General features: G+C 46.4%; 1 protein-coding gene across 3 annotated transcripts in view; it reads right to left on the bottom strand.

The window, feature by feature from the left end:
* Positions 1 to 23,341, bottom strand: part of GSE1 (Gse1 coiled-coil protein) — a 443,486-nt gene that overhangs the window by 374,712 nt on the left and 45,433 nt on the right. Inside the window, exon 1 of one of the 3 annotated variants that reach the window (XM_081201099.1) lies at positions 12,261 to 16,744. The exons of 1 other annotated variant lie outside the window; for it this stretch is intronic. In XM_081201099.1, the coding sequence (XP_081057225.1) occupies positions 12,261 to 14,600 (2,340 nt within the window). In that variant the 5' untranslated portion in view covers positions 14,601 to 16,744. Of the gene's footprint in view, positions 1 to 12,260; positions 16,745 to 23,341 lie in introns of those variants that run through there. One more of the 3 variants, XM_081201097.1, reaches the window with a different exon arrangement.

Raw genomic sequence — 23,341 nt, 5'->3', positions numbered from 1 at the left:
TTTCTTGAAGCAGATGCTCTCCTCATTGCCAAAACAAGCAGGAACTGCTGTTCGGCAGCACTACAGCATGCCAAAGAGAAGAGGAGGGTGGAGAAATTACAGTGCTGTGACACATGACAACCCATTTCCCACCCACCCACATTTCACATACGCACCCCAAGGGCCAAGAAATGATGCCTGCATTTGATAAGTGGAAAACATTGGGGACAGAAGGCCACCTGAAGTCCTGAACAAACACTCTGGTGGCAAAGTGCCACTGCTTTGCTTAAGTGACATGCTGAGCTCTTATTTCTCTCCCCACCCTCCCTTCCTCCCCACAATCCCTTCCTTCTTGATAACAAATGCTACAGGGAAACAGATGTGAGTGTCTCCTGCTGACATTCATGCGATGACAGATGTACTCTGCAATACTTCATGTGTGGGTAAAAGACTCCAGCAGCACCTGTTCCCTTTCCTGGTAGAAATATGTATGTTCTGCATATAAGCCCTCCATGAACTCATGACATTAGCCAGAGCAAGAAAGGAAAGCCCAGTTTAAGAAAAACAGCAAGTGAAAAGGCAGCAGGAAAAGGAACCCAAACATCTTAACTGCTTCAGGGGCATCAGGAGATTCAGAAAATTCCTGAATGAAGAGGACCAGGGAGTGACTTTCACCACTGGGTCTATTACAGCACACAAAAGCACCTCACTCCATTCTACAACAGACTTGCAAGAAAACTCCCAGTCAACAAACTTTTTTTTCATAGCCCAAATTAAGCTTCTTGATTTCCTATGTTGATTAAAACTTGCTACAAGCCAGTAAAAAGGTGGCTTTTTACATGCCTGTACCATAGTACTGTTACAAGTTTGAGCGGGGCAATGTTCCCCTAAAAGCTCTGGATTCAGTAAAGGAGTTAGAATTTAAGAAACCTCATAATTCCTAGCTTTAGTATGTGTTGGAGTTTAATCAATTAGTTTAGCAGTACAAAAATACAGGATGGACTTGTTTTCCTGACTAAGGAATCGCCTGGGGATGGGCCATTATGAAACAAACACTGAGCCATTAACCCATCAAGAAAGCCATCAGCAAGGCAGAAGACTCTCTGCTGGACACAGAGTTGGGAGACTCCGCCCTGAGCTCTGGGTAATTAGCAAAAGACAATCCCAGAATTGGGAGGGGAAAGTTTCCAGAACTGCTGTGAGCAATGAGGTAAGCAAAAAGGGAAGAGTTTCTATTTTGCAAGCTGGAGGTCAGACATGATGTATGCAGTCCCTTGGAATCTGAGGCTGCAGCAATAATGGGAACAGGACCCTCTTGGGATGCACTCTCTCCATCTCGACACCGGTTGCAAATATGTGTAAATAAAGCATATAGCATAAAGACACCACAGACTCTGCTGTCTCATTGTCCCCAAAGGAAACACAGACTATGCTAAGTGCACCAGCAACCCCTGGAATCTCACACCACTCATGGAGATTGGGGTGGGGTGTAACAGTCTTGAATTCAAGGTCATTATTTGAACATAACGCTAAGCTGAAGCCAAGAACAAACCATGATTTAACCATGAGTTGCCCCACAGATGACCAAACAAATCATGACCTATGTCATAGGAATATACAAAGCAGCCTTACACAGAGTCAAAACATTCTAGCTCAGTATTGCCTACACTGCTTGGCAGCAGCTGTCTGGAATTTTTCCCAATCCTACTTGAATATGGCCCAGGGACCTTAGGCACTGATGTTTTCTATGGACTCCAACAATGTATGGTGTTCCCCTCAATACGATGAAGATTATTTAATATCTGTCTAATTAAATGTACAGCCCCAATTCTGGCATTTGAAGCCACCAGCATTTTAAACATTTATTCTCATCAAGCTTTAAATTTTAAAAGGATCACAAAACTTCCAAAGGCAGCACTCTAAAGAAAGTACAACTTGAAGCAGAACCTCTTAAGGTACATTAAATTATGATTTATTTAGCCCAGCACTTACATGCCCTGTTTCCCATGTGATAGAGGAATCACTTTGTAACAGAGTATATATAAAAACTTAAGTGTGCTGTTTTGCTCTACACAATCCTTGATGATGACTCAAAAGTGACTGCAGGAAAAAATAGCTGCACCTGGATGCAGGAGGATGATTCTGTGTGCCCAACTATAGGAGCCCCAAACGGAAGAGACAGCACTGTCATCAAACTGCAGCAGAACAGGGAGGGAATAGAGAGCCGTCACCAGCTCTGCTGCAAAGCCAGGATCTACCTCCATCAACTGTAATATGGCAGCAGCCATTTCACCAGGCTATAACAGAGGATGGCTGAGAGATCTAAGAGATCAGTAGGTTTTGGCTCCTCCTTTTCTTGACCTTCACCACCCCAGCTGGGTATTATAAGAATTTGTAAAAAAGAACTGGTACCTGAGTTGGTCTATTTTTCCTCCCTCCCAATTCATTTTCCTTCTGTGTTGTGTTCTTTTTATATTGTAAACTTCACATCTGGAACTGTTTTATTTTTAGTAATCTGCAAACTGCTCTGGTAGGCTTTGGGGAATAAAGAGTGGGATAAAAATTCTTTAATTAAGTAAGAGGGAAACTGATAAAGCCCATCGGCTCAAGGAGAAGGAAATTAGAACGGTGCTTCCTTTTCTGACGTTCCTTTAACACAATTAAAGTAAGGATGGAAATTCAGCAGCACGTTTTCTTTCCCCAGCATGTAGATGAAATTATCAGTTTGCCTGCTGGATTCCTGACTGTCAGAGGAAATTTGACAAAAGGCTGGAACAATGTTGGCAATGTTAAAGAAATATTTTGAAAGCTTGGTTTGTTTTCCAGCTGATCTTGCAATTTGCTTTTGTGGCTTAATTAGCTATCATTAAGGAATCAAGCTGGATTCACACTTAATACGATGTTAAAGTTAAAACAAACCAAAGTTCACAATCCAACAACAAACCATGATTTCAGAATAAATAAATAAATAAATATTGTCCAGTAGCACCTTAATATAGAACAACTAAGTTTGTTCTGGTATAAGCTTTTGTGTGCATGCACACTTCTTCAGATACATGAAAGCTTATACCAGAACAAACTTAGTTGGTCTATAAGGTGCTACTGGACAATTTTTTATTTTTTTATTTCAAGTCAGACCAACAAGGCTACCTACCTGAATCTAGAATCATGGTTTCAGAACACAGTTTGTTGGCAGTAAACAAACTATAGTTAAGCTGCTATACAGGATTCAGACCATCAAACAAGCCATGGTTTTCTGGTGACAGAAAACTCATTCTGAATCGGACCAAACATGGGTTAGAGCTCAACAACAAACCTACCAAGTGGCGATAGCGATGGCGAAGAGGACCTTCTTTGCCACCTCTATTGCATCTGCAGAAAACAGTAGCAGGAGAATCTTTCAGGTAGTTCGTAATTTAACAGAACCACCTTCACAATTGGGGCCTGGTGAGGACATCAAGATCTCCTGCAATGATTCAGATTTAGAAAGAGGTAGACTCCACCGTAAGAGCAGGACCAGGGCAGGAGAGTGCTAGAGTCCTGTCCAGTCAAGTTGCATGGGATTAGTTCCAATCTGTTACCTCTGAGGATGTGAACAAGCTGCTTGGACAAGTGAAACCAACCACCTGTCTCCGTGATCTTTGCCCATTCTGGCTCATAAAAGTGAGCTGGGCTGGGTGATGGGCTCCACAGGCTGATGAATGCTCCCCTCTGTGAGGGAGTCTTCCTAGACCCACTTAAAGAAGTGGTTATTAAACCTCTTTTTAAAAAAATCATCTTTGGACCTGGCCACTATGGCCAACTATCACCCAGTCTCAAATCTTCCATTCTTGGGCAAGGTGATTGAGCATGTGGTCACTGAACAGCTCCAGGCACGCCTGGAGGATATGGACCATTTGGATCCCTTCCAATTGGGATTCAGGCCTCATCATGGGACTGAAACTGCCCTGGTCGTGCTGGTCAATGATCTCTGGCAGGCTAGGGACAGAGGTGAAAGCTGTTTCCTATTTCTGCTGGATCTCTCAGCAGCTTTTGATACCACTGACTATGGTATCATTATGGACCGTCTAGGGAAGTTGAGAGCTGGAGGCACTGTTACGCAGTGGTTCCGCTACTTCCTCCTAGGCCATGTTGTTGGGGCATGAGTGTTCAGACCCCTGGGCTCTCACTTGTGGGGTGCCTCAGGGCTCTGTCCTCTCCCCCATGCTTTTCAACATCTGTATGAACCTGCTGGGAGAGATTATCTGAGGGTTTGAGCTGAGTGCTCACCAGTATGAAGATGATACCCAGTTCTACCTCTTGTTTAAATCAGAAACAGCGAAGGCAGTGAATGTCCTGTGTGAGTGTCTGGAGGCGGTTTGATGGCGGCTAATGGATTGAGGTTGAATCCTGACAAGACAGAAGTACTGTTTTGGGGGGACAGGGCGTGGGTAGGTATGGGGGACTCCCTGGTCCTGAATGGGTTAAGTGTACCCCTGAAGGACCAGGTGTGCAGCCTGGGAGTAATTTTGAACTCACAGCTGTCCATGGAGGTGCATGTCAATTCTGCATCGAGGGCAGCTGTCTACCAGCTCCATCTGGTATGCCAGCTGAGACCCTACCTGCCTGCAGACTGTTTCACTGGGGTGGTACATGCTCTTGTTATCTTCCGCTTGGACTACAGCAATGTGCTCTACGTGGAGCTACCTTTGAAGGTGACTTAAAAACTACAACTAATACAGAATAAGGCAGCTAGGCTGGTGACTGGGAGCAGCTGCTGGGACCATGTAACACCGGTCCTAAAGGCCTTCTCTGGCTCCCAGTACATTTCTGAGCACAATTCAAAGTGTTGGTGCTGAGTTTTAAAGCTCTAAACAGTATTGGTCCAGTACATCTGGGGTGTCTCCATTGATCAGCCCAGACACTGAGGTTCCCCTGCAAGCGTTTTCTGGCAGTACCCTCACTATGAGAAGTGAAGTTACAGGGAACCAGGCAGAGGGCCTTCTTGGCAGTGGCACCCTCCCTGTGCAATGCCCTCCCATCAGATGTCAAGGAGATGAAGAACTACACAACTTTTGGAAGATATCTGAAAGCAGCCCTGTATCAGGAAGTTTGTAACATTTGACGTGTTTTTATATGTTCTGTAAGCCACCCAGAGCGGCTTGGGAAACCCAGCCAGATGGGCGGGATATGAGTAATAATAATAATAATAATAATAATAATAATAACCAAGCCAGTGTTTCTCAAACTAGGCAGGCCAATCCCATTTGCAGACTGAGGCTGAGAATCAGCTGCCTGCCCAAAGCCAGGTGGCAAGCACATGTAACTCAAATTTAAGTTTATGAGGCAACACTGACTCAAATGTAAAAACAAAAAACAGTAAGGGTTGTATCCAATGTTAGTTTTACTCAGAGGAGACCCAGTCAAATGAATAGGAATGACTAACTTGGTTTATACATTTCAGTGGTTCTACTCTAAGTAGAACTTAGCTGATACTACCCTTAGTTCTTTGTGTTACCCAGGGTATGGATTAGGTGCCTACCCCATGTAAAGGAGCTGCCAAACTCACTTAAGTAAAATATTCTTACACAGTGCAGGGCAATGTATTAGGCATATCTACATTGTTTTAATCAGTTTGTCATAGTTTCTCCCAAAGAATCTGAGATGGGAACTGTAATTAGGGGAAGACACTGAGAATTTGCCTCCTGCACAATAATAGAGTCCCTAAAATTCAGGAGTGGGGTTTCCAAAGTGGGGAATGCATTCAATCAGTTTAAGCCTGCAGCGCAGATTTGCCCAGGACTTTCTGCAGCTTCACTTTTAGTTTCTCTACACTAATGGTAACACAGGAAGCTGCCTTATACCAAATCAGGCCATTGGCCCATCTTGTTCAGTATTACCTACACAGATTGGCAGCAGCTCTCCAGGATTTCAGATTGGTGACATTCCTGGCCCTACCTGGAGGTATCAGGGATTTAACCTGGCACCATCTACATGCAAAACAGATGCTCTGCCACTGAGCTATAACCCCATTGTGCATTTTGCTGCAGTTATAAGAGGGGCTGGTTATAAGAGGGGCTGTTTCCAGAGGATTCCTATGCAGCACACATCAATCACATTTGTTTCTCTGTCTCAGCCTCCTGAAGGCAGGCAGTGTGTGCTGATCCTGTGACTCCTTCAGCAGCTGCCCCAGCAAATTGAAAGAGAAATGCTTGCAAATGCTAGAAGCTTGCCAAGCATAAAGAAACAGCAAAGTACATTCCTAGGCCGCACCAGATAGAAGAGAACTCTTCGTATAAAGCACCTACAGCAAGCAAGACGACTACTGTGAGCAGAACATAGGAAGCTCCCTTTCTCCAGGTCAGATTTTCTGCCCAACTGACCCAGTGTTACCTGCTCTGACTGACAGTGATTCTCCAGGATCTCACGCAGAGGAAGGTCACTCTAGTCACCTGTTATCTGCCCTTTTTACTGGCAACTGACTCTAGTAGCTTTGGCATGCAGCATATTGTGGTCCCTCCCCAAGAAGTCCTACCTCTAGGGTGGAGAACCAACAGGTGTTTGTTGACTCCACTCCCAGCAACACCAGCTGGCATGGCCATCGGTTGGGGATTACTACAGTTGTAGTATGACAATGTCTGGTGACACACACATTCCCTATCTGGGCTGTATACAACATGGGACTCATGTATCTTCAAGCAGGCATAGGAAAACGTTTTGACCCAGTGGAGCAGAGCTTTATCTCCTCCAACCCCCACAGGGCAACTTTGACAAGTGGCCACCCCCCTGTTAGTCATCTGATGTCATGATAACTCTTTGCAGGGGTCATGATTACTCTCTACAGAGAACAAACTGGAGAAACAGCACCAAGCAAGACTGAACTCTCTGCTCATCAGCAAGGGAACTGACATTTGCAGCCAAACTGAGCAGGGTTTAACCCCCCTCACACACACACATTCATCAGCTGATAAGTGGGGGTTAAACCCTGCTGCTTTGGCTGTGCATGTCAGCTCCCTGTGGGAAACTGACAGGTGCAGCCAACAGAGAACTGAGCCCCACCAACCCTAGCCCATCAGCTGAAATCACTCACACATCAAAGTTGCGTCAGCTGATTGGCACATGGGCAGGGTTTCAGGGTAAATGGACTTAAGGGCCAAATTAGACCCCCTGATGACTGTCTCGCCTCATAGCAGCTCCCATGCTGGCTCTGCTCTTTACCCAGAAATGTAAGGCTAACAAGCATTTTAATAGGTAATTTTCATATATGTGCGTGAGTGCACATGTGTGTGTGTGTGAAAGTGTATGTTATATGTATAGTTGGATTTTCTCACCCTGCCCAATGTAATCTTTTAAGCATTGAGGAGGGTATTGCAAGGCACAGGTTTTCCACTTGGCTCTTTGTTTTGCTGGCTAGTTTGTCAGTTTCCCTGTTGAATAGCAGCTTTACTTTCATATTTTAATTGCACTGTATGAGGAAGTACTTTATGTCCTTTGGAGCAGAAATAGTAAGACACAGTAGTCTCTCCAAAACACCATCTCCTTTGGGGAAGCCTGACCCACAACCAACCCCAGCTGGTCAGTCTTTGAAATAAAATCCAGCAAGGTGCTCAGTCAAAGCAACCCTAGCAATGGCAAAACAAGAAACAGATCAATAGTTTAGATAAAAAGCTCTTTTTGCCTGAACACCACTAAGCATTCGAACACTTACAAAACACACCAGCCAGATACAGAGTACAGATACATTCCCATTTCACAGATATCTGTACTGTATTGAGTTTGCGGCAATGATGCATCTGACAGCAACTGTTTGAGCCAGAGCGCTGGCATGGAACATTCCAATTACTTGGGGAACAAAGCAACAAAAGGTTCACAGTCCAACTTCTGGGATAGAAGAGATAGCTGTCTGTTTGACTGGGATTAAAGCCCCATGCAGTACTTAGGGAAGGAGGAGCTGCATGGGGGCTGGCTCAGGCCTAGATGGCTGACCGGGAGGAGGTCCTAGAAGCAGAGATGACTGGTGATCACAAGGACTGGTAAAGCAGAATGCAAGGGAGATCAAAAGTTAGCCGAACCAGAGCCCAGGACAGCCAGAGGCAACTAATTCCAGTTTTGTCCCCAACCTCCTCCCTGCTGACTTCTACAAGGGCAGCATTGGGACTAAAGAGGAGTAAGCCAATGCCACCCCCTCGACTGGATGCAAGTAAGAGGCAGGCAGGTGGGGGCTGGCTGAGCACAGGCTGAGGTTGGTGGGGCAGCAGCCTCCGCTGCCTAAGGGGCAGAGAACCTAAGAGACAGAGGGCTCACTTGGGAAGATAAAAGGGAACAACAAACACATTATGAATCACTGAGAGAAACAGAGGGATTTACACAGAAGTTTTAGGAACAGTGGGATTAGGGAATGCATGGTGTGGAGAAAGTGGTTAGATGAAAGTTGTCTCCCTCCCTCATAACACTAGAACTCATGGACATCCAATGAAACTGAATGTTAGAAAATTTAGGACAGACAAAAGAAAGCACTTCTTCACTCAGGGCATAGTTAAACTCTGGGATTTGATTTCCCCAAGGTGTAGTGTATGGCTTTAAAAGAGGATTGGACAAATATATGGAGCAGAAGGTTATCAGTGGCTACTAGTCTCAATGGTTATGTTCCTATCCCCGCTATTGGAGTCAGTATGCCTCTGAATGGCATTTGCTGAGAATCACAAATGTGGAGAGGGCTGCAGCACACTCGGGTCCTGCTTTTGGGTTTCCAATGGGCATCTGGTTGGCCACTGTGAGAAGATGCTGGACCCGAGGTACCACTGTACTGAACTTCACATATACTGATTTGAAGCAACCACAGGCTTTGCTTAAGTCTGGAGCTGCAAAGTTCCCCAGAGCTGATTTGAACAACCATGCTAAACACCAATGCTTGTTCAAAAGAGGACTGCTAGCCCCACCGGCTCAAGGCAAAATGATTTTCAGACAAACAAAAGAATCTGAATACAAATGTCTCAAAACAGCCTATCTCCTCCCACTACTGAATGTACAGTGGTACCGCGGTTTAAGTACTTAATTTGTTCCGGAGGTCTGTTCTTAACCTGAAACTGTTCTTAACCTGAAGCACCACTTTAGCTAATGGGGCCTCCTGCTGCCGCCGTGCCGCCAGAGCACAATTTCTGTTCTCATCCTGAAGCAAAGTTCTTAACCTGAAGCACTATTTCTGGGTTAGTGGAGTCTGTAACCTGAAGCGTATGTAACCTGAAGCATATGTAACCCAAGGTACCACTGTACTACAGCAGCCTCTGTACAGTGGGGCTGACTCAAATGGTGAGCCCAGGGTTAGGAAGGCAGCTCAAATATTAGATCACATTTTATTACAGTCCTGCAATGTCATTCGTTAAGGCCTGTCGTGAGTTTATCATCAGCAGCTGTCCTCTCTAGCCAAGGGGATGGAAGCTCAGATGAAAAGCAAACAGCCCTCTGGAAGGCTTCTTAAGTCATAGGAGCATGAAAATCTCTCCCCTCCACTTACACAGCTGACTTTCAGATTAAAAAGACACATTCCCACAGGGAGGGAAAGAAGCCAGTCAGCTTGGAAACACCTCCTTCAAGGATCCTGGGGCTTCCGTTTTTTCCATTTGCTGGCAGAATGGGAGTTCCTATCTTAGGGAGCATGCTTATTTGGGCTCTCTCAAAAGCTTGGCTCTGAGGCCAAGAAATATGTCACCATTGATAGTCCAATCCTTTAAGGGTCCACAAGCAAGCACTAAATAGCTTTGAGGCCACTTCATCGTCTGCCTGCATGACTTGGAAATCAACACTCTACAAGTGGTTTAAGCTGAACAACTGCAATTGTTGCTAAAGCAATGCTGATGCCATATTTCAGTAATCTGGTTACAGAAACACTCTTGAAATCAGCTTCACCCATTATCAAGTTTCCTTCCCCCCCCCCCATAAATTCTGCTATCACTTTCTTTAGTTTAGGATTAACATGTTAGTGCAAACTATCTCTCCCATGAGGAGATAATATATTTCATTGCATTTATATCCTGCATTTCTCTCATGATGGCACTCAGGGTGACAGACATAAAGTTCCCAAGCAGTCTCCCGCTTGGACCTAGATCTCATTAGCTTCATCAAGGTTGCTGAATCACATACCTTCAGACTCTGCCCTGGGAGCTAGATAGGAGAGTCTGATATGTGGAGGTCACTCTCACACATCTTACCAGGTAGTCAACACAAGACTTCCTCCATGGCAATTTTTCATAAACATACACAAATAGGAGGTGTGATTTATCCATGTGTTCTCTTCCCTGTCCCCCTTGCAATGTGCAAAACCACAGAAATGACAGAGGCTATTCCTGCAGGAAGTCATTGTCACATGCTGGTCTACTTGTATGCAATGGGGAGAGGTTGCATCATAGTCAGAGATGACCACACACTCATGAGGATTTTGAATGCCAAGAGATAAGAATATGCATGAAGGGAATACTGTACCTCCAATCAGAAAAGGAAATTTCTATGGTGTGTATAGCAAGGAAACTTGCTATTGCATAGAAATGACAGATATTTGCCACTCTGGAACATACTGAGCAACTACTACCTAAGAGCGCATCAAAATTTCTTTTTCTCTCTCCCATATTCAATGAGCAGTGCATTTGCACGTCAACCCTGGTCTTCTGCATACTCCTGTATGAAGGCAAGTTTCACTTTTTGGCTTTAAAAGGACTGCAAATTGCTCACCCCACACACAAAACCCTACCGCATAATTTGCCACATTTTCAACAACATGCAGCTGATATGGCAGACATTTAGCAAGCGAAGCCTTTCCTGGCATGCAGACAAAACGGAAAATCTTCATTTGTTGGATCTGTACATGTTAGGCTGGTGTTAAAGAGGCACAGGGGCAGGCCAGTAAGAATAAGAATGGTCTCTTCCCACAGCCCTGGACCCTGTGATCATCATCCAAGGTCCTTAGTGTGCCTCCTCCACAAGAGGTCAGGAGGGTGGCAACATGAGAATGGGCCTTTTCTGTGGTGGCTCCCTGCTTGTGGAATGCTCTCCCTTGGGAGGGTTGCCTGGCACCTTTGTTGCATATCTTTAGGCAAAAACATTCCTCTTTTCTCAGGCCTTTATCTAATTAAACAATCTATGATCTATTATTGTTTTTGTTACTATGTCATGCATTTTCTTGTTTTTATATGGTAAACCACCCTGTGATCCTTGGATTAAGGACGGTATAGAAATATATCTACTGGCATTCCTGGTTGCTCACAGGTTTATTTGGAAGGTTGACTCCCATTACTTTCCGACCTTCCACACTGAACTGACCCCCCCTTACCCATAATGCTTTCGAATCTGCTGCTAGACGAGGATCGGGACATCTGCACACTGTGGAGCTGAACTGCACACCTGGAAGACTAAGCAACTAGAGAAATGTAAATAGCTAGTATATAAAATAAAAAGCTCTAAAAGCACTATAATCAGCTTTCTAACAGCCACTCAGCCACCTCAGGACCTGCCTTCAGGCTATTAAGCAAGTATGATTTACAAATGTTTTCTTGTTAAGCCACAAATTCCTAGCGTAAGTGACAAATTGGACAAGAACATTTAAATGCTGAGCAAAACAGCCATGGAGGAGAGAGGACGGCTTTTAGCCCACATTTGGTGGACTACTAACTTCTGTAGATTCACTCTTTTAAGGCACCTAAACCATAAGTGGGCATGGGAGTGCCCTCCAGAAAGTCCTGTGCACTACTAATTAGTTTATTGTGACATGGAACTCTGCATTGCGCTGCCACAGCCTACCATGGCTCTGCTTCTGGGATTCTTTCCAGCCGTTGTACCTGTATTCTGAAGATACATGAATTAGCACGGGGGGGGGGGGAACCACCTGATATGCCCATTAACAGAAAAACACCTCAGGAAAAAAGCACTTTGCATCATAGTTGGGAAACTGTGGAGTTCTCTTACGGCTCTAAAAAGCTAATGTTGAAGCTAATCCCTAATAGGATTTTGTAGCAGGAGTAGAATGGCACCAGCATTAGAATTCTTGTTAGCTTCTGGTCTTGAGTGAGTCACCTAAGAGAAAGCCTTTCAGCAGCCAGTGCTTGCTTAAAAAAAGGAGATACATGCTTACAGTTATCCCACGCACCTTGACAGAGATCCATGGTGGGGTTTTTTAGAGTCATGAGGTCAATGACTCTGGAGTGGCTGGTTTGCTAGAAAGCAACAGTTTGGCACCTGTCTCCAGCCAAAGCTCGCAGAAGAGCAACAGCAGATAATTCCAGTTCCACTGGAAGGTCAACCAAGCAGCTTACCTTTTGGAGAGAAGCTGGTGCCATTGCAGGTGCAGCAAAGAGATCTCTGGACACTGTGTTTTTGCCAGCCAGCACCAGTACGGAACACTCAGCGCATGCTCCGATGGTCAGCTGCTTACCGTCATCCACCAGCAAGCTGCTAGGCACCCGTAAAGAGCACAGGAACACTGGCAGCCTGGCAACTTGCACCGCTTTTAATCCAAGGCATCGTTTCTTCTCTTGCCTGCAGAAGAAGCAGACAAAAGTCTCCACTTTGTACTGCCTGGACCAGGCACTGCTTGGATGGGGGGAATGGTTGCTTTCATGCTGCATCCACTGTCCCAAGAGATCATGGTAACAGAGCACACATGTAGCCACTATTCCAGTTGAATCGACAGGCCTAGCCCGAGGAGCTGGTGGGTAAACTGTGAGGAATGGGAAGAATGGCTCCTTCTCGCCAAAGCGGCCTGGAGGGTTGACACTGATGTGAAACTCCTTCCCTGCTCCCAGTTCAGCTCCACAGATGTAGCAAATGGACACCAAGCCCACTTTGGCCAAACCAGGATGCCGGGCAATGCTGTTGGACTCCCCAGCTGAAAAGACCTGGTGATACCTGCCCAGGAAGCTCTGCACCGAAGTGATGAACTCCTCATTGTGGCAAGCCCGGTACATGGCCCATAGGTCCTGCAGGACACCATAACATTTCCGACAGCTATGGACCTCCCAGTGCTTGTTGAGACCTTTGGCATTGGGAGGGCAAGGAAGGAGGCTGAGGAAGGGGAAGTGCATGGTTGTTTTGGCATTGCCGTTGGTGATCTTGGCAGAGACTGACCGGCCATCCTTGGTGCAATCCTCCCCACAGAGGTAACATGCTTCCTGGAGAAGCTGCAGGGGTCCAGGCAGTACCTCCTCTCTTGGAAGAGTCTCCCTCTTAGCCTTGGGGGCTACAGCGTTCAGAGGTACTACATAGAGCCGCTGCAGGACAGGCACGTTGGCCAACTCAAAGCTTTGCCACTGCTGCATGAGGGAAGCGAAGCAGCAAGAACACACTAAGGTGCTACCAGCGGTGCTGATGGGTAAAGCCCCCGGAGGAGGGCTGTGCAACCACAGGAAGGGGAAGAAAGGCGCCTTAGAGGCTTTCTCCTGCTTTTGCACGTGAATCCTGTGCTGGGAAGTAGACGTCAAGAGGGAGCCGCAAACGTAGCAAACGACTTCTCCTACCGATGGCGGTTCTGCCCCCCAGAGAGGTCTGGGCGCTAGGAGGGCGCTGCCATTCTCTTTTTGCTCCTCGTCGCTGGTGATATTGATCTCGCTCTCCTCGGAGGAGCAGTAACTGGAAAGCTCTCGGCCACTTTCCCCCGGGGGTCGCTTGCCCAGCAACCCGTCGCCTCTTCCTGCTGTATTGAAGGCCCCCGGTGCGCTCCCGCCGCTGCCCCCTGACGCGCCATGAGCAGCTCTCCAAATCGGTGCCTCGGCTCCCCAGAGTCTTGCCCGCCGCTGCCTCTTCCTCCGAGGCTTCTCTGCCGGTGGCAGCCCGTTCCCCGGGCGCAAGGGGGCCGCCGCCATCGACGCCTCCTCTGGGGGTGGCGGCGGCGGCTGGTTCCACTCGCGGTAACTGGCGCGGCTCCCCATGTGCGCGCTTGGCACCGCGCGCTCTTTGACGCGCCAGTAACCCGGACTGCCTTTGGCGCCGCTGTTCCGGCTGGGGGAACGCAGGTCAGGCTCCGAGAGGTTACCGGCGTCAGAGAGAGAGGAAAGCTCAGAGTCTTCGCCGCCGGCGCCGCAACCTTCTTCCTCGTCGTCGTCTGCAGGCTGGCTCCGGCCGCTGCTGCTACTAGGACGCCGCTCGTCGTCGGCGCCCAGCACGTAGGAAAGGTTCCACTCTTGGGGGCCCCTGCGCAGCCCGCCGGGCCCCCCCGCCGGCCCGTCGCACTGGTAGGGCCGCTTCAGCCAATACATGCGCTTTTCCACCGGCGTGCGCGTCCTCTCGAAGGAGTCCCACTGCTCCGCCAGAAAGCAGCGGCAGACGGCGCACACCACAGCGCAGCCCTCCGGAGTCACCTCCTGCGCCCCGGGCGCCGGCTCCTGGTGCTGCAGGAAAGGGAAAAAAGGCTGGTTGTCGCGGGGGTACTTCACTTGCAGCTTCAGCTCCTTGCCCCGGCTGATCCCGCCGCCGCAGATGAAGCAGCAGAGCGCCGCGTCGGAGGAGGCGGAGGCAGCCGCCGCCAACGCCGCCGGGGACTCGGCACGACAGCAGCTGCCACTCGCCGCTGCTCCTGCACGCTCGTCCCCGGACGCGATCGCGGCCATCAAGCGCTGCTTGCGCGAGATCGGCGCCTCCTTCTCCGGATAATCGCTCATTTTGCCCTCGGGTAGTCCCCGCCCGGGCGGGAGCGGCGGCTGCGGGAGGCTCCCCAGGGCTGATCGCTCATCCTGCAGGCGCCGGGTGGCCGGACACGCTCTGGGAGGGAGACGGGCTGCCGGAGTTGGCTGCGATTAGTTGGTTCCCATCTGCAGACTTGCTGCTGCTGCTGCCGCCGCCGCCGCCGCCACTTTAGGAATGGGTGGGAAGGGACTGGGATCCGGGCTGCTGCTGGCGGAGGGGGGTTGTTTTTTGGCGTGGGGCGCTCCTGCGGGCAAAGGCTGGAGACGGTTGCCAGCCGCGTCCCGCTCCAGAGCTAACTTCGGCCGGGTGGAGGAGCAGCAGCCGCCTCTTGTGCAAAGTTTGGCTGCGAACTCGGCAGCGCCATCTCCCTCCCTCCCTGGAGGTGGGTCTCCTCCGCGCCACCAGCAGCGGCGGCTTCCACAATAAACCAGCCCCCTCGCCTGTCTCTCCCCCACCCCGCGCGCCAAAATCTGCATTGGGGGGAGGAGGGAGGGAGGGCTTCTTCTCCCTCCTTGCTCAGGCTCGCGGCCAACGATCACACAAGGAAAGCCCCACTTCGGAGGAACTTCGCGGCCGTCGCCTGCCCAGAGTCACAAGACCTTTCTGAAGCCGAAAGAATATAAAGAGGTTCGTGCGGCTGTAGAAAGATTCTTGTTTGCATTTGGACCTGCAACATTCAAGTTCCAGTTCTTACTAAAGACTTGGAGTGGTTTGTTGGACTGTACAGCTGCTTCAGCCTCTGCTTTTCTCATCTGTCAAACGGGAGCAAAGACTAGTTACCTATTAAGTTCTTTCTATTACACATTAATATTTGTGCTCATAATGCTATCATCCCACTTTTAATAACATTTCAGCCTGCAAAATTTTTGGGGTGGTGGCACAGCTTCATATCCAATCAGTGCATCACTTCCTGCTGAATTCCCCAAACTTTTTATACCACAAATGTTCTGGTTTTATAGGCCCCCGAATAATGCTGTAACATTGGAGAAACATTGCTGAACAAAGAAGGTGTCCTCCAGATGCATTTGGACTACAACTTCTATCAGCTCCAGCTGGCATGGCCAGTGAGCAGGAATGATGGGAGCTGTAGTCCCATCTGGAGAGCTCTGCCCAACTGTTAGAGCATTTGCAAATTAAGGGCTTGTTTTTATTTCTACATATTCATTATTCTGTTTTAAAATGAAATGCAATGGAGGAACATCCGGCCAACACAGACAAAAATCCTGCCACCACCCCCAATCAGATGTTTGGGAACCAAATTTAATTCCCTGCCTCTCTCAGCTGATCCACAAAACTCTGGCCTGTTGGAAAAGGCTTGATGGGCATCAACAAGAAATAGTGGTGGTGCAAAGGGAAACTACAGGCAAGATGCAGAACAGCCAGTCTCTCTAAATGGCTCTTGAGACTCTTGACAGGTCACAACCCCTCTCCCTAGGCCACACCCATCACCAGCCCTGCTCCAATGCCCTCATTTAGTGCTTTGAAATATGTCCTCGAACTGTGATCATGCCTCTTCCTTGCCTTCCTGGAGCACAGAGAAGGGTGTGTGACTGTAGAAACCTCTGACTTTGGCATGGCTGGAATGCAGTCTGCTATACAAAGTAAGAGTCATATGCACTGCTGTACTTGCTTTTGCCTCTGGCCGCACCCACCCCAGCATGTGGCTCCCAGAAGCTTGCCCAGGATGCAATTCAGCCCTTGAGTTTAAAAAAATAAGGCTTCCCATCCTAGTTGTAAAGCAAAGAAAGCAGAGATCCAGGTTTCAGCAATGCCATCACAAACTGTGTCATGGTCATTGACCTCACTTCCACACTAGATGAGTCAACAGCACTTTGTCAAAGTCACTACGTCAAAGGGTGGCATGGCAATTGCACTTAAAAGTCAGGGAAATTGCTGCAAACCATGTCTTACAATAGGACAAGCAACCTATTGAGTAGCTTATATCTGGAAACCATGCCATCTGGATTCTCTGTAAAAACTGAATGAATGGCTGAGATCAACTCCAGAAAAAAAAAGGCTGATGTGGAAGCACCCCAGCAGCATTTGTCTCTGGAGTAGTTCTTCCTGTGCCAAATAAAAGAATATAGAGGGTGTCATTTTTTTAAAAAGCCACTAAGCACAATTCTTTCCTGCTCAGAACAGGAGTAATTTCATTCCAGAGCCATCTGCACTATAACTTTCCAAGATGTCAAAAAGTTGCTAGTTTTGCCATCATTCTAGAGCTGTGTAGACTGAAAGGAAAATGTTATAACAAAGTATATTGGGGCCATGGGCAATTGCTTTAGGGTTTTAAAAGAAATAGTTTCATGAAGGACATGGTTTATCAGTGGCTACTGCCTCTATATACCAAGGTAGTCATGCTGGCCACATGACCTGGAAAAACTGTCTGCGGACAAACGCCGGCTCCCTCGGCCTGTAAAGCGAGATGAGCACCGCAACCCCAGAGTGAGTCGTCTGCAACTGGACTTAACTGTCAGGGGTCCTTTACCTTTTTTATATAACTATTACCAACTCTAGGGGCAGGTTCTTACCCTTATACCTTCCATGTGAGCTTTGAAGGGCAACTGGCTGGTTGCTATTAGACACAGAATGCAGAACTAGATGGGCCGTGGCCTGACCCAGCAAAACAGTTTTACTCTCCTGTGTTTACACTTTGGAAAACTTTAACCAACTTTTACTTTCACATCTTTTTAAACTGATCACATTTCCTTCACAACTAGCTCTCTTCTGCCTTAGCAAAGACTCATTTTGGCACCAGTAAGGTGGCCTCTTATGCATTGCCTTGTGGCTTGTCCACATTTCTGCTTGCCCCATCACTTACTTCTCAGAAAACTCACTCTTTACCATTAAATTGGAGGAAATGTCAATTGAGTTTTCTGTGGACTGATGTCTGCTCTGAATCAGCGGTAAAGAAGGGGTTTTCCTAGGGAAAGCAGCAGGGCAAACAGAAAACCACTTGGACCCATGCTTTTTAGGCATGGGACAAGCAAAGTGTGGACGAGCCCTAAAAGGAGGAGTTGCATCATTAAAAAAAGAGATTTGCATAAAATTTGCATGTCCTAATTTATAAGTATAGCTGCAAATTTAGAAACAATGACTACCATTTAAATAGGAATACAGTAAGTCTCATCATTGTAGGGAAGACTGGGGCCAGGTGACCTGTGTGCCTTCTGTCCAGGGTTGATAGGCAAATTCAGGGCCCACTGTTCTCCCTTCATAGGGTTCTTCATTTTTAAATCAGACTTGAACTTGACAGTCTTTCAAATAGAGGGCTGTATTCTGACAACCCTTGAAATAGGGAACTATCCTCTGTAAAATACAAAACATGGTCACCCTACACACCAGAATGCTCTTTGCACTACTTGTACCAATGCTCAAGAAGAAGAAAAAGAGTTTGGATTTGATATCCCGCCTTTCACTCCCCTTCAGGAGTCTCAAAGTGGCTAACATTCTCCTTTCCCTTCCTCCCCCACAACAAACACTCTGTGAGGTGAGTGGGGCTGAGAGACTTCAAAGAAGTGTGACTGGCCCAAGGTCACCCAGCAGCTGCATGTGGAGGAGCAGAGACGCGAACCCGGTTCCCCAGATTACGAGACTACCGCTCTTAACCACTACACCACACTGGCTCTCTGTATCAAGAAAGAGATACAGGGTGATATAATGGATAAGAGTGTCAGAACAAAATTCAAACGACTGCTTCACAGCTCATGGGGCAACCATAAGTCAGTAACTCTTGGGCTGCATACTCATGACCTTTTTATTCTAGAATCAATGGTTCCTGAGCACCTTTTTTATGCAGTTCACACACAATATAGACCTGTTGCATAATCCCACCCTGAAAAGCACTTATTGAGAAGCTGATTTCAATCCAAAAATAAAAGCTCAAGGCAGATGGATTCTACAGTGTGTCTATTTGCAAACAAGTAGGTTGTCCCAGCAAAGGATGGGACCAATGATGTTGTGGGTGGACATATACCAAGATCACAGTCACCATTTCCTTCTTCATTCACATGGAACATGCATAGGGCGGATAAGGCTTGGATAACCTAATCAAGGGGAGGGTTTTCAGATACACACAATTCAACCACACTCACTCTTGTGGATTGCAGGATCTAGAAACAATACACAGAAGATTGAAAAGCAGCATTTTGAACTTTAGAATAGCCGCACTGGATCAGGCCAGTGGCCCATCTAGTCCAGTTTTCTCACAATGACTAACCAGATGCCCATGGGAAGCCTGCAAGCCAGAGATAAGCACAACAGCACTCTCCCCTCCTGTAGTTTCCTGCAATTGGTATTCTGACCATGGAGGTAGAACACAGCCATTGTGGTTGGTAGCCATGATAGCCTTGAGTAAAAGCATGAACAATTCCATTTTGAGAAATTCTAAAATTTTGTGCTACAAATGCATTAATGTGCATGTAGCCATAATCATCCTGAAAAGGCACTTCTGAGGCTAAAATGTGGGACGGGGGACCCTATACACCTCCATGAAGTTTTTAGAGGAAGAACAGTATCAAAACAACCACCTAAAATGGGAGATAGTGAAAGAGAAGCTATGGCCTTCTGTGCCTACTGTGCCAGACCTTCACCAAAAGAAGACTAATCTGGCTGTTTGAGGACCCAGGGTCCAACATATCCACTAATCATCTGGGAGAAAATGACAATTAGTCACAGGTGGTACAAAACTGTCCTGGATCGTTAAGTCTACAGCTAATTGTGAAATTTGAAAGGTTAGACTAAAATCACTTCAAAGAAAGCCTAGACCTGGAAGTCCTAAACTTTAAGAAAGGCTGTCCATCTGGTCCAACACCCTGTTCTCACAATGACCAGCCATATGCCTATGGGAAACCTTCAGGTATGGAGACTGACCTTACAAACAAGCTACATATTCTTCTTAGAATATCATCAGTTCCAAATTTGAGCTAATTAAGAACATACTGGATAGATACTATCTGGACCTGGTGATTTGTTCATTTTTAATTTGTCAATAAGGCCTAGAAATTTGTCACTTGTTACTGCTGCTTGCTTCAGTTCCACAGACTCCCTTCCTGAGAAAATTAGTTCAGGTACAGGAATCTGCTCTGCAATCTGTAGTGAATACAACTGTCCACTTACAGTACCTATATGTTGAACTGGAAAGCAACACATCACACACCAGGTCCTGGGCACCATTTAAGTCCAGGGTTGCCTCCCCTCTGGCCAGTTTAATGATCAACTGTTCTAGGACATCGTCATTTAAACTACTGTATCTACATATTTTACCTCTCATGACTAGAACATGCATTTACCCAGTCCATGTGACAGTTGCTGATGTCACCTATTGCTATAGCATTTATTCCTTTGGATGTCTTCCCATTACCATGGGAATTTTGGTCATCGGGGGGAACAGTACACTACCAATTGTAAGTTAGACTTTGTGCCTAGTATTGCCACCCAATCAGTGGAGGCTGGCCCTTTAGGGGAAATGGAGCACTGCCCCCACTCATCTCAGCCTGCCCTCAAATAGCCCCCACCTGCCCTGCCCTGCATGCCTTTTTACTTACAACCAGTCCAGGGGGCACCAACCACTACTGCCCACAGTGATTCTTTGGAGAAGTCTGCCTCTTTGGCAGATGGTGGTTTCAAACTAACTTTGCCCCAGTAAACTTCCCTTAGTAAAAACAAACAAACAAATAATTAGAGCCTCAGAAAATAGAACAGGGATTTTTGCTTGTGGCATTCACTTTTGAGCTCAGTTTCAGAGAAATGAATCAAAAGAAAAATGAACAATGCTCCCATAGATTGCCATGGAACCCCATGAACTCCATTACTACCAAGACATACAATTTCATCTTATACTAATATGGTCAGCCGCACCAAACATTGTGCACTGTCACTGAGTGACAGCTGCTCTCCAGGTCTCAGGTAAGTCTTTGGGTTCATCCAGGCTTCCTTTTGTGCCATGTTTCTAGACACAGGTCTGGGCTTTAAAGCTCCATGTCCAAGCACAGGTTTTGTTTTTGTTTGTTTTTTTGTCTTCAGGAAAACCTGTATTTTACCACTGAATTGGAGCAAACAGCAAGCAGGTTTTCCATGGATTGCCATTTGCTCCAATTCAGTGGTAAAACATGGGCTTCCCCAGAGAAAGCACAGGGACAAGTAAAAAGCAGCTTGGACAGAGAGCTTTAAAACATGGACCTGTGCCTGGAAAGCTCAGTGCAAAACAAAGTCTGGATGAGCCCTTTTCCCTCTCTTGCTACCTGTGTTCCTTAAAAAAAACAACTGAATAGTTAGGACTAAACTTTCAGAATGCAAATTGTGTGCCTGTGGCTCCTCACCAGTACTCCATGGAAGAGGTACATGGCCAAGGCAACTGAAGATGAGAAGCACAAGGGCAAAGCAAAAGATCCCCAGGAGACCCCTGGAATAGCCTGTCATTCATTAGTAGAGTGCAAGAACAACTGGGCCAGAGGAGTCCTCAGTTGCAGTAAACTCCAAATGGGTGATTGACTGACTACTTTCCCACACAGACAGCATCCACCCATGTCTTAACTAGTTGGCCTCCCTGATGCAGCCTTTGCTCCTCTAACAACAGCTGCATTGCATTTTGCACATGGGGAAAATGTCATCGCTCATGGTGCTGAAAGCGTGATGTTCCCCATAACAACTGGCTGCAAAATCAAACAGATTGTATGACATCAGCTCAGAAAACACTCAGGAGAAGAGAGTCTACTGCTCCTCCTGGGATAAATTTCAGCTTTCTTCGCAGGTGGCCCTGGTATTCAAGGGTGGGTTGGGAACAGAGAAGGGCACGGGAACAAATGTTTAGCTGAAAACAGAGATTGGCAAAGGGAAGGAAGAGGTCTTTAAAAAACACTGTTACATTGGGGGGGGTCAGATTTTAATTTACAGCAGGGATGGGAAACCCATGGCTCTCCAGATGTTGTTGGATCAGACAGCATGGATAATGCTCAGGGAATATAGGAGTTGTAGTCCAACAACATCTGAATGGCTGCAGGTTCCCCACATCTGTTCTGAAGGTATCCAAAGGTAACCAAAAGCAATGGAAGGTTTGCAAGATGATCTAAGGGCAGCTTATATAGTTTTTGTCCCTTTAAGTAAGGCCTAGTTGTTATAAGCAGATCATGGCAGGATTTAGGATGACCTCAATATCGAGTTCTCTGATCTGAAGGCCCCAATGCCAGATATACAAGGGATGAGTGTAATTTCTTGTGAAAAATGAAAAGCATTTTGTATTCTCTCTGATGCCCTTTGTCTCTATTTTTATTAATACACATGTCACATTACTTCACCTTGGAACTAAAAAAACGGTTCTAGGACCAAATAAACTTTGTTGAACCCTGGCTCAAAATGCCCGTATTATAGAGATACTTGGAGTATAAGTATTTCTGAGCATGTATCTCTAGCCAATGAACTACACTGATTCCTGGTATTTTCCAATGGAGCTCTAAATGGTCTGGGGTCAGGGTAGCCTAAAGAATCACCTTCTTCTATAGAAACATGGCTATTTGCAAATTAGACAGGTGGCAACTGGACACAGGGTCTTTTTATTATTATTTGCAGTGCTGCATCTGCAAAACACCCTCCTTATAGAGATGCACCTGGCACCTCAGCTGTTCAACTTTAAAATCTGGTTACTTCCTTCTGCCTTCCCGTATTGAGATTTTCTAATTGGTTTTAATGCTTTTTATTGCTTTGGCCTCACTGTTGTTGATTTTATTGTTGTTCTGATGGTTTTTATGGATGCTACACTTTTGATGTAAGCCACCTAATACAAGTAATTGGAAAGCTGGGATACAAATCCATTAATTCAATAAATGAAACAAACAAGCAAAAACCAGTCTCCAGCCCCATTATTTCAGTAGGGATGGGGAGCAAGATTTTTGTTATTTAAAAAAAAACCACAGACACATACACAGTTTGGCTGGTTTTCAAATGCTGCAGCTTTGCTTGGAAAGATAAGGCTTTGGAAAGTGGGGTCAGGGGACGGAGCTGGTGATTAACTGCACAGTCTCTGAATGTCAGGTTTGTTTTCCCATGACTGTCCCAAGACTGGAAGTCAGTTGAATGTTGTGCCCGTTTCAGCCAAGTACTGCAGAGCACTCCTTTGCTCCGTTAATTCACTTGGGTGATTTCATTAGCTAAATGCCTTTCACTTCTGTCAAGTCCCAGGCAGGGCTCCACTGCTCTTCTGTTTCTGTCCTTGCCTTTAAGAATAAAAGCAACTAGAAATAGAGAGGCAATGCCACAGACTGACCACCAGGGTGCTCCAAGGCATCTTTAATTCAATTTGTCACTATTTTTTATTATTAAGGAGGCCATCTAACCTGGCTCAGAAACACAGTTGGAAGTCCAATATTTAAAGTTACTGTATAAGTAAAAAAAACACAACCTATTACAGTCTATGATTATAATATAACTTATATTTTAAACAAACCCTGAAGTGATATATCCTAAACACTGGCCAAAATTAGCTGTAAGTTTTCAATTAATCAGCTAACTGGAAACTATGCATGGCATGCCAGAGAGCAACAGCAAAAGGGACCTGGGGATCTCCCCTGCAGAGATATAGAATACCTCTGCTTATTTAAGAAACAGTGTCTATATACAGTAAATTGAACCTTCATTGTTTTCTGCATAAGAGTTACCATTGGTCCTTATTCATGAGAATGCAACCCCAGCAAGACAAAATCTGGGTTGTGCACAAACTGAA

This window comes from Podarcis bocagei (assembly GCF_964188305.1).
Source record: "Podarcis bocagei genome assembly, chromosome: 7".
Classification (NCBI taxonomy): Eukaryota; Metazoa; Chordata; class Lepidosauria; order Squamata; family Lacertidae; genus Podarcis; species Podarcis bocagei.
The sequence above is the reverse complement of the archived record's forward strand: the minus strand, read 5'-3'. Positions and strand labels throughout refer to the sequence as shown.